Source organism: Gekko japonicus, unplaced genomic scaffold (genome assembly GCF_001447785.1).
Source record: "Gekko japonicus isolate JY-2015 unplaced genomic scaffold, Gekko_japonicus_V1.1 scaffold1239, whole genome shotgun sequence".
In the NCBI taxonomy this organism is placed as follows: Eukaryota; Metazoa; Chordata; class Lepidosauria; order Squamata; family Gekkonidae; genus Gekko; species Gekko japonicus.
Window position 1 is genome coordinate 142,328 of NW_015172594.1, and position 12,149 is coordinate 154,476.

The 12,149-nt window shown below is 46.3% G+C and overlaps 1 protein-coding gene across 1 annotated transcript in view; it reads left to right on the forward strand.

Moving 5' to 3' along the window:
• BCAS1 (breast carcinoma amplified sequence 1) overlaps window positions 1-12,149 on the forward strand; it is an 87,864-nt gene that overhangs the window by 21,564 nt on the left and 54,151 nt on the right. Inside the window, exon 4 of the mRNA XM_015421547.1 lies at window positions 7,973-8,529. Coding sequence (XP_015277033.1) covers window positions 7,973-8,529 — 557 coding nt within the window. The remainder of the gene's footprint in view (window positions 1-7,972; window positions 8,530-12,149) is intronic.

Below are 12,149 nucleotides of genomic sequence, written 5' to 3' on the forward strand. Positions count from 1 at the left end.
AGTATGACATTAGGAACGTTTCTTCTCTTTAGATTCTTAATTTTCTGTTCTGTGAACTTACTGGACTATTTGTCTGTGTGCATGTAATTGTGTACCGAGGTGGAGGCATGTTGTTTTAGTACAAAAAGCTGATATGTCAAGCTCATGTATGAACTGTGGGTGTTAGCTTGGAATGATTAATGGTGTTTGACTTGGTTCTGATTCATACAAAGAAATTGTCACTCTGTCTTCCATGCTGCATTTTCAGCAAAAGAGAAAATCTTTCACCTATATTCTCACCTGCCTGTCTTTCTCTTGTGTACAATTTCTCATTAATGCACAATCACAGGGGCGTCACTCTAGATTACACTGTTTATATGTCTACATTAAGTCCTATAAGATGAAATAAGTGCTCAACATTCTGTGTTTGGAGCTCTCTGTGATTTTTTTTCAAATCTAATTCTCCGCTGTGTGGTGGCCCAATTTAGATTGGGACTGTGGGGAGAGGGGCTTAAACCTTGCCCCTGGTGCTGTATCCCAGTGCGGAATGGCTCTGGGGAGGCACCGTTTTCCCCATTGTAGAAACTACTCAATACACTTCTCACAAGCTCAGTTCAGACATAACATAAGAACATAAGAGACGCCAATGTTGGATCAGGCCAAAGGCCCATCCAGTCCAACCCTCTGTGTCACACAGTGGCCAGAAATACCAGGTGCCATCAGGAGGTCCACCAGTGGGGCCAGGACATTAGAAGCCCTCCCCCTGTTGACCCCCCCCCCAAGCACCAAGAAGACAGAGCATCACTTGCCCCAGAGTCCCTATCTATACCTTGTGGCTAATAGCCACTGATGGACCTCTGCTCCATATGCTTATCTAATTCCCTTTTGAAGCCGTCCATGCTTGTAGCCACCACCACTTCCTGTGGCAGTGAATTCCAAGTGTTAATCACTCTTTGGGTGAAGAAGTACTTCCTTTTATCCGTTCTAACCCGACCGCTCAGCAATTTCTTGGAGTGCCCACGAGTTCTTGTATTGTGAGAAAGGGAGAAAAGTACCTCTTTCTCTACCTACTCTATCCCATGCATTGTCTTATAAACCTCAATCATGTCACCCCTCAGCCATCGTTTCTCCAAGCTGGTTTATTTTTTACTTTGGTTAATTTGTGAAAAACAGGATCTGGCTTATAGCTGATCACTCAAATCCTGGCTAGTTTCAATAAATTAGTGTTGCCATTGCTCTGACCAGGCAGCTCTGCAGCCGGGGCTAGGGTTGCTGAGCTCCAAGTGGGGTGGAGACCCCTGGGATTACAGCTGGCCTCCAGGTGACAGAGAACACTTCCCCTGGAGCAAATGGCTGCTCTGGAGTGACATCACGCCTCCCCTCCCCGAGCCCTGCCATCCCTAGGCTCTACCCTCCAATCTCCAGGAATTTCCCAACCCAGAGCTGATAATGCTAGCCAGGAAATATGCAGGTGTCACCAGGGAATGAGCCAGGATTAGCCCAGGATATTCATGTCTGCATGCCATGTGAAACCTTGGTTAACATTACATAAGAACATAAAAGAAGCCAATGTTGGACCAGGCCAATGGCCGATCCAGTCCAACACTCTGTCACACAGTGGCCAAAAAATACCAGGTGCCATCAGGAGGTCCACCAGTGGGGCCAGGGCACTAGAAGCCCTCCCACTGTTGCCCCCTTCCAAGCACCAAGAAGACAGAGCATCACTTGCCCCAGCCTGAGAGTTCCTATCTATACCTTGTGGCTCATAGCCACTGATGGACCTCTGCTCCATATATTTAGCCAATTCCCTCTTGAAGCCGTCCATGCTTGTAGCTGCCACCACCTCCTGTGGCAGTGAATTCCATGTCTTAATCACTCTTTGGGTGAAGAAGTACTTCCTTTTATCTGTTCTAGCCTGACTGCTCAGCAATTTCATTGAGTGCCCACGAGTTCTTGTATTGTGAACAATGGTTAATCTGAACTTCCAAAGAGTCATTTTAAACCAAGGTTTGACAAACCCTAACCAACTGCAGTAAACCAAGCAGTTCATGTTCAAAGAATCACACTAACCACAGTTAGGCTGCAATGCCGTTGCCTCCACGTATTGTGCTCTCATTTGTGCCTACAGCAATCATCAGCAACTGGATTTTCCTGTGTGGGCGAGAAAATATAAACAGTTGGTATCTTGTCAGATCTCAGAAGCTAAGCAGGGTTGGTCTCAGCTAGTGTTTGGATGGGAGATCTCCAAGGGATGCTAAGGTCATGACTCGGAGGCAGGCAATGGCAAACCACCCCTGAATGTCTCTTATCTTGAAAACCCTACATGGGCCCTGGTCTCATGGAAGGTTTTGGCCCAGAAGAGGGACGGATCGGGGGCGCAGCAAACAGGTGCGATCACACCGCAACATCTGGGAAGCAGCGTGCACCCATCCCCGATCCGTCCCTTCAGGCCGGAAACACGCATTTTAAAAAACCCTAGGTAATAGTAGCACCTACCTGAAATGCCGCAGCAAGCGTGGCCGTGGGATCGCCGGCACGCCCGTCTTCAGAAGCATTTGAGGCTCCCAGCCAAACTGCACATGCGCACACATGCACAGCTGGCTGCCTCGCTCTCCCTTCCGTGGCTTCCCCCCCGGCATCTGATCGTGCCAGGGAGCAATGGCGCGGCGGCTCGGGGGATCTGTCTGATCCCGCCGCCATGTGTCACTTTTGGTGCGGCTCTAAAAAGCCGCACTTTGGCCGCGTCAGTTTCCCCCGTGTGACCGGGGCCAGGGTCGCCCTAAGTCAGTTGTGGCTTGACAGCAATTTAAAAAAATAGCACAATGGTTGCACAATATCCAACAATGTGTGGATGTAGCATTAGTTAGATTAACACAGGGTTTTGCGTGACATTTGAAATGGGCCACTTTTCAGCAATGCAGCATTTAAGGGGATATTTCTTCTGTTAACAGCAGACTGCGGATTGGTCCCGATTGCATGCTTTGTGTCTATGCAGTCCCAAAACATTCATGGCAATAGCTTGCAGGGGGTTGGGATCAATTTGCAGAGCGTGTGCCAAACACCTGCTTCTTTAACTGGAGATATCAAGGATCGAACCTGGGACCTGCTGCATGCAACATAGCTAGAGTTGCCAACACCAGCTTGGAAAATACCTGGAGATTTTGGGGGTGGAGCCCAAGGAGGGGGGTGTTTGGGGAGGGGAGGGATTTCAATGCCAAAGTCCACCTTCCAAAGCAGCCATTTCCCCCAGGTGATCTGTGTCACCTGGAGATTTGTTGTAATCCCAGAAGATCTCCAGCCACCCCCTGGAGGTTGACAACCCTAAATGTTGCAGCTCTCCTACTGCACCTGTAATGCCTGATACTTCCTGGCTTTCTCAGCACCCTGACTGATGCTGTGTGTTCAACGGCATATTTAGTAAAAGGGTGTAGTCCGTATTCCAGTCTGCTAAAATAACAAAATCAACCCAGTTAGTCAACCTAGTCAAATGATTCCTCTGTCTCTTCTTGATGTGGATGCATCAATGGCTGCCTGTTACATTACTGTCCCTAATTCTGCAGCCAAGAGCTCAAGCTCACTGCAATAAAGTGAACTCATGCCATAGCATGATTGCTTTTCTTTGGTCATTACCATAGGCTTGGTATCTTTACCCATAATAAAGCACACAGGTTGGGTCCAGAGCTCCCATGAGGGTTGCCAGTCTCAAGGTGCTGGCTGGAGATCACCCGGTATCGCAACTGATCCCCAGATGACAGAGATCAGTTCCACTGGAGAAAATGGCTGCTTTGGAGGGTGGACTTTATATGCCAATGAGGTCCCTCCTCTCCCCAAACCCCATCTTCCGCGGGCTCCAACCCAAAAAAATCTCCAGGTATTTCCCAACACAGAGTTGGCAACCCTAGTTCTCACCCTGTATCCTGTGTCATGTCCTGTATGAGCTGGGTGCAGCTCTCCTAAATTCCCTTGCGGGCGTTGCCCGATTCAGGCCATGACTGTGGCACAGTCAGAGGTCATTTCGGGGGGGAACGTGGGGGAACGCAGTTCCCCCGAGTGAGGTGCAGGGGGCGGGGCACATGATGAAGCCCCGCCCCCTGCTTCTGGCCGCCCCGCTTCCAGCCCTCATTCAGCCAGGAGGAGGCAGGAGAAGAAGGAGGGTAAGTTGCTTCCTCCCTGACTCTCCCCACCCCTGCCTGCCTGGGGCCAGGGAGGGCCTTGGTGGGGCTTCCTTGCACTCCCACCGGCCTTGCAGGTCCACCGCCGGGCCACTGATGTCAGGGGGTGTGGCATATGCTAATGAGTTATGCTAATGAGTTCCCCTAGCTCTTTTTCTACGAAATGACCCCTAGGCACAGTCTTCTCTTCAGTGTCATTTTCCTGATTTGAAGATCCCGGGAAAGGTGCCATATGGCCCACTGGGGAAACCCATGAGTGTACACATGCATTTGGTGTAGTGTATACCAAAGCTTTATGTCCATAGAAAATCTAGGTGTTGCCCTCTTCACACACAGAAGAAGAAACTGGATTTATACTCCACCCTTCACTCCCTGAAGGAGTCTCAGAGCGGCTTACAATCTCCTTTCCCTTCCCCTCCTCACAACAGACACCCTGTGAGGTAGGTGGGGCTGAGAGAGCGCTTTCGAGAACTTCTCGTGAGAGAACAGCTCTGAGAGAACTTGTGGCTGACCCAAGATCACCCCAGCAGTTGCATGTGGAGGAGTGGGGAATCAAACCCGGTTCTCCCAGATTAGAGTCCGTGCTCCTAACCACTACACCAAACTGGTGACCTTACATAGTTTTGTGGTTACCGTGTGTTCCCATTGGTGAGCTCCCAGTATGTGAAGTGGCAATGACTGAAAGGGGCTACAGTAAATGCAATATAAGAATTGTTCAGTGCTCATAGAAGGAAAATTGTTACACACGTACATCCATTTGTAAAGCAAATTCATTTTTTAAAAAGTGGGGACTCAGGGTAAATGTGGGGTTTAAATGGGACATTCAGGTGTGTGTGTGTGGGTGTGTGTGTGTGGGTGTTAAGTGCCATTAAGTCACTTCAGACTTATGGTTGACCCTATGAATTAACGACCTCCAAAATATTCTATTGTTAATAGCCTTGCTCGGGTCTTGCAAACTTGATTGAGTCAATTCATCTCATGTTGGGTCTCCCTCTTTGCTTGCTGCCTTCAACTTTTTCTAGCATGATGTCTCTTGCTGATGAGTCTTGTCTTCTCGGACATTCAGGTACATATGTGTTAAATGTAACGTACGAATTACTCAATGCACGTACAAAGAAAAATTGAGTGTACACTGTACACACAGGCCCCATTCACAAGTCATGTACAATCCACGTACAGTGTACAGTGCAGTTCACAATTTTTCTTTATACATGTATTGAGTCATTCTTATATTACATTCAACACATGCACAGTTTAATGTGTAACTGAAACCACACATTTTATTCATTCATTCAATTTATATCGCACTCCTTCCCCAGCCAAGTAGGGGTTCCTGATTTCATTTGTAAAGTGACCACGTATTGGCTCTTTCTTACAACCAGATGTCCATGCATAGATACGGGATGTATGTGCATTCACTGTAACATGGAAACAGAGTTAGATTGTGCGTGTGTTTATTCTAATGTGGACAGAGCTACAGCTTGTGTTGTTTTGGTCAGTCTTCATTAAAGGTGTTACATTGATTCTGGATTTTATTTTGGACTGCGCAGTACAGCTATCTGCAGCCTTTGTCATTTTGCTGGGGATTGTGTGAGGACGCTCAGAAATGAGTTTCATGCTTTTTGTGTTTTCGCCAGGCCCACAGCTCTCGCTGTGTGAAGTCATTGGCCTTGGATCTTTCCCTTTCCTTGTTTTTACCCTTCACTGAGCCCCTTGGCTCATATCTTCTTACAGCTGTTTTAAGAAATACCCTTAGAAATCATTTTCTTGCTCTTGCTTCAGTTGCTGCTTCTGAAATCAAAGGCACGTCAATCCGCTGTAACCTGCTTTTATCTCTGTGTTTGGCTTTGCTTAGATAAGTGACAGGGTTTCATTTTGAAGCCAAAATCGGCCACAGTCTGCCTCTTGACTAATGAGTCAATGTGGGAGTCTTTTGAACTGTTGCTGTAGGAGCCAAATTCTCAAAGGGTGAGGTAGGCCACTTGAGGAAGGTGTGGCGAGTGTGTAGGACAATCTCCACCTTGAGAATGGGATGGATAGCCGGCAATTACAGCCATCTCAAGAAGTGGAGTTGGGATACTATGCAGGGTGATAGTGTTGACAGGCCAATGGGGCTTAGTGCATTCACCCGTGAAACTCCTATTCGTTTCAATCAGATTTATAATGCAGTGTTCTCATAACAAACAGTAATGGTGTCCTTTTATCTTACGGGGCATGCACACTAAAGATTATATACAGGGTATTACAAGTTAAATAGTGCTATAGGCAGTTATTAGCATCTTCCTTTCTTTTTCTTTTTGTCCTGTAAACCTATGGTTTGAGGTGGTATCAGTGTGGGCCAGAAGAAGGAAGACCGTGACTATATGGAAGGTCTTGACCCCTTAGATCCACATGCGAACTGCTAAGCCAAAGCTCAAAATTTATAAAGCGGGTGACACATTCATTAGCCCTTTCCATGTTAGGATTGTGCATACTAGGGTTTCCAACCTCCAGGTGGTATCTGGAGATCTGCCGCTCTTGCAACTGATCTCTGGGTGGCAGGGATCAGGTCCCCTGGAGAAAATGGCCACTTTGGAAGGTGGACTCTGTGGCATTCTATCCCATTGAGGTCCCTCCCCTCTCCAAACCCCGCCCTCCTCAGGCTCTACCTGCAACATCTCCAGGTATTTCCCAACCCAGAGCTGGCAACCCTATACCTTTCTCCCTTTCTCACAATACAAGAACTCGTGGGCACTCCATGAAATTGCTGAGCGGTCGGGTTAGAACGGATAAAAGGAAGTACTTCTTCACCCAAAGAGTGATTAACACATGGAATTCACTGCCACAGGAAGTGGTGGCGGCTACAAGCATGGACAGCTTCAAAAGGGAATTAGATAAGCATATGGAGCAGAGGTCCATCAGTGGCTATTAGCCACAAGGTATAGATAGGGGCTCTGGGGCAAGTGATGCTCTGTCTTCTTGGTGCTTGGGGGGGGGTCAACAGTGGGAGGGCTTCTAATGTCCTGGCCCCACTGGTGGACCTCTTGATGGCACCTGGTATTTCTGGCCACTGTGTGATACAGGGTGTTTGGACTGGATGGGCCTTTGGCCTGATCCAACAGTAGTGTCTCTTATGTTCTTATGTACACATACTGGGAGCCTGTCAACAACATGTATCAGGAGTATGCACTGCCTGCAGTCCTCTAGTTATGCATGGTGGACATGTTTTTGAAAGAGGCAAGGGGTAGATTTTGCATGCACGGCTAGCTCAGTGATGGGGTTTTTAAGGAACCTTAGCTCTATTCCTTGGCAGAACAGCAAGGAGGAAAACAAACTCCCTGGAACTGAAATCTGTCATTCTGCTGGGGTTTTGCTGAACAGCCGGGAAGAAGGGTCAGGAACAAAACTGAGCTAACGGTCCAATTAAAAGTAGATTCCCTGTAGAAAAACTGGTTTTTCAGAGTTCTGGTTCATGTATATTGAAGCAAAGGCCCACATGTTGTCCCTGAGGCAACACAATGACAACATATAAACATATAGGGAGGATCTGTTTATGGTTGCTGGCCTCCAGGTACACGTGGACTGTAGCATCTGAAAAGGCTACAGTGCACATTGAAGGCCCGCACGTTGTCCCTTTCAGGCAACACAATGACAACATATAGGGAGGATCTGTTTGTGGTTGCTGGCCTCCAGGTACACGTGGACTGTAGCATCTGAAAAGGCTACAGTGCACATTCGGGCCACGCAGTTGACAGTCCATTGAAAGACCCAAGCAGTTAAGATTAATGGTGCTTCTTTCCTGTCGCGAGGGATAATGCCTGTTTTCTTGTTTGCACTTGTAGTGGATGCAAGAGTGAACGGCGTCCAGGATAATGTGGCTGTTTCTTCCCCAAAGACAATGGAGATCAGCTCCGTCTCCGAGGCCCCTGGAAATAATCTCGGGAAGGAAGCCAAGGCGGCCCCGCCAGCTGCCAAATCTCGTTTCGCCTTTGCATTTTCACGGCCCGTACCAGGACGTACCGAAGAGCTGGCAACAAATGCATCAGTCGCATCGGCCAGTCCAGAAGCAGCCCCAGCGAACAAAGCGACGAGTGAGACCCTGGATCTCCCTGATCCAGCTGCGCCAGAGGAAGCTTCCGATAAAACCCTAAGCGAAGCATCTCTCACTGAAATCGAACTCTCTGAACCAGCCACATCCGAGGCAGAGGATGCTGCTTCATCCAAGCCCAGAGAATTAACCTTTTTCGACAGACTGTTCAAATTGGACAAGGGGAAAGACAAGAACCAGACGCAAGCCCAGAGCCAAGGACAGGAGAAGGCAGAAGATCCTGGTGTGTCCATCACAGCAGAAGAAGCTTCAGGATTACAAAGTGCACCAGAGAATGCCCTGCCAGGAAAGGCAAGTATTTAAACAGAAATACCTGATTAGTTTCTTTTATTGAACCTGTAAACATTATTTACAGGGCAAGATAGCCTTGTATCATGCAGGTAGGTGCAATGGAGAGATGAAAGTTGCAGCTGGGATGTGGATGGTCTACAGCATGCAATGCCAGTTTGAGGCCTGTAAGGAAAATAGGGCATGCAAAGCAACGTTACCTGCCCTACAGTGTTTATTTAGTTAGTGGGTCTTTAAAATCCTGCTCTTCCTCCAAGGAGCCAAGGGCACGGCTCAGTGATCTCCTGCCCTCCATTTCATCCTCACAACAGCCCTGTGATGTAGGCAAGATGGAGAATGACTGGCTCAAATCTCATAGCTGGCCTTGGGTCTCCGGGGTCCTAATTATATACACTGTAACTGCTACACATCACTACCTTACCAAACTTTACCCCGGGTGTTAAAAAAAAGAGTTGTTCACCATTTGCCATAAAGAGGAACAAATTATTTTCAAAAGTTGCAAGCGAAAGGGATGTTTCATGGATGTGATGTTGGAGCTTTGGGTTTGGTATGCCAGGTACAGTTCAGGTGCTCCAAAATCGCAGGATCATTTCTGCTGGCTGTCAATATCTTGATTGTAGTGCTTCATATCTGCATAGAGTCGGGTTGGGATTAGTGGTAAAAGGGACTTCTGGTAAAGCCATGAGAACACTGAAGTGGCCCATCTCTGGTTTACATTTTTCTTGTCATTAGAGTTTATGCAGTAGGAAAAGGTAACTCCTGTGTTTATGTGTAGGTAGATTTTTTTTTAAAGGCAAGGAAGAGACTCAGGGATCATAACAAGATCCCTTTGGCCATTAAAGATGATTTTTTCCCCCCCTCTCCTAATGCACACACGCACTCTTTGCTTTTGTTTTTGGTTTGTCCATAGTGGACTTTGAGAAATCTGGTCTTGTTTGTGTTCCTGTTTGAAAACATTTAGCCAAATGCAAACCACAATTAAGAACAGAGACCTCCGACATAAGGGGAAGCCTATCTTTACAAGCATGAATTTCGGTTACCCCAAATGTCATATCCTAAAATATTTTTGTGATCCCTAAGTACAGTCTGTTGTCAAGCTGATTAAAGCATTTTCTGGTGGTTTGGTGTAAAGTGCAGTCCTCTTTGGTGGCAGGATCTGTGTGTGACTCTGCTGGTGGAAAGTGCCCTCAAATTACAGCCCCTTCATAGAGACCCCGTAGGGTTTTCAAGGCAAGAGACATTCAAAGGTGGTTTGCTATTGCCTGCCTCTGTGTAGCAGCCCTAGACTTCCTTCGTGACTTCCTATCAAAATATAAACCAGGGTTGACCGTGCTTAGCTTCCAGGATCTGATGAGATTGGGCTAGCCTGGGCCATCCAGGTCACAGTGTATGTGACTCTGCTGATTGGTAAATGTTCCTGCCAGTTATGTGCTGAGTAACTCTCTGCTTTCTCTTCCCCTCCATTTGGATTTTTTGAACTCTTAGCCAGACAGAGTAATGACCAGATCCAGCTGTTTCTGAATATTATCAATGGTGGTAACTTTCCACTTCAGATTAGTAAATAAATATGTCTGTGGGACTATAAATATATAAATATATATGAAAGGGACATATTCAGTTTAGCCCTTGACTGGTTAATGGCTAACTGTGTATCCCCATCCATTTCACAGCCGTATAGAAAGGCTGACTGGTTTGTCGCAATAGGCCAGGAAAACTAGAACTGTCTTCACCACATGCCACTGAATCTAGGGTGAAGGCAAAGAGAGAAGTCCCCAGTTGGGCTTCATGTTGTGCAGGACCCCAAGATAATAGAAAACATGCAGGAAGCATTACTGTTAATAATTACATACAATATCACGCCATGCAAACATGAAAAATATCTGGAGATGAACACTGATCACAGACAAGATAGTTCCACCTTTAATTCTATATACCAGCCACATTCAAGAAACTGAGCTGGAATTTTATCGTGTATCAAAAGACTACTTTTTGAAAGCAAAGTTTTTTTCTTCTGAACAACAGTGGTTCCTTTAAGAATTATTTAAACACCTATGGAGGCAGTTGAATATCTTCAATAGCCAATCATGCTAGCATCTGATGATACAGAACACCTCTATAAAAGTGATTTTTAAGAGCTCTACAAGAATCCAGTCATTGGTCTGCTGGACTCAAATCAGATGGATTTTTAACATCTATTTGGCTGAACAAGAGCTGCAAGCAATGTTCCCTCTAAGCCGTGGAGTCTTGTGAGAAAAAATCCTACTTTGTGAGCTACTGGCATTAAAGTTGTGAGCAAGCAATTCGGCTACTGCACAAATTAGTTTGCTCTGGAGCCATCCTTCCTGAGCCAAGACAAAAAATGTGTGAGCTGGAGGCTAAAAAACTGTGAGCTAGCTCACACTAACTCAGTTTAATGGGAACACTGGCTGCAAGTAAAAACATTCTTCTTGTTGGATCAGTCATAAGGCCTACTTTTTTGAAGAAGAGATCCTTAGAACGGAGATCATTACTGGATTCTCATCAAATGATGTACAACCAGCTTGCCTCCCACCATTTCGTAAGTCACAGTGACCTGTTGCAGAAACCAGAAGCAATTCCCGACGCTGTCTAACGGGTGCAACAGTAATTGTCAATACCATCTCTCGAGTTGTCAGTCAGTACTTGACTGGTTCAGCCAGAAAAACCATGTTCTGGCAGGCAACCAGTATTGTGGTATGAAAAACCAATCGTCTGTCTTCCTCTTGTCTGGCTTCACCAACATGACCCAACAGATTCCACCCGTAACCTGTCTATTAGGTCTGGTACTGTCTGCCTCAGCTAACACTATTCGTTAGCTCCTTCCCCAAACCAGCATTTTTTAATTAAAATTTAGCAACCCTACCCATGCCTCATTGTTAGAAGGTTCAAGGGCTAACCTTGTAGACCAGTAGTCTGAGTCAGTCTACCACACAGTGATACCTTCCTTGGCTTTCTGCTTCTGAAGTGCTAGGTGCTATTAACAGAGCCGTTGCTTGATTAAAGAAATGTTATCCAATTCATTGTATAAGACTGAACCGAGTAAATCTATGCCAGTTCGTACAATGTGAACAAAACTCTAGTACTCAGGGGGAAGGAGGCATCCTTTCTTTGTTTCAGATGTGGCACACTGGTCACATGACAGATGTCACCTCAGAAGAGGCATTCCCTCTTGTCTATAGGAATGCCTCTTCTGAGAAGATGCTTGGAGGAGTAAGCATTTAAAACACTTTGTTTAAAAGAGTCTGCTGAAAGTGTGACTGAGAACTGCTTTTGAATCAAAAGATTTTTAAATTGAATGAACTAAGCGATGAATGACCTAGTTGTGGTAGCCCCTAAAATGGAAGTGTCATTTTCCTCAGCCATCAGCTACAGCTCTTCCTCCTCTTCATGGTGCAAAGACCCTTCCAAACCCTCTGGTTTCCAGAAACTACTTCTGTCTGAATTCAATTCCTCGAAAACCATAGCTCTGAGCCACCTTGGGGCCCCCAGTGGATGCTTTTTTAAGGATCAAATAACTTATCTGGAATTCCAGTCAAGACACTCCAGTGTCATGAGTAGTTTGATTCTGAATTGTGCCTTGTCTGTTTAAAAACAAAACAAAACAA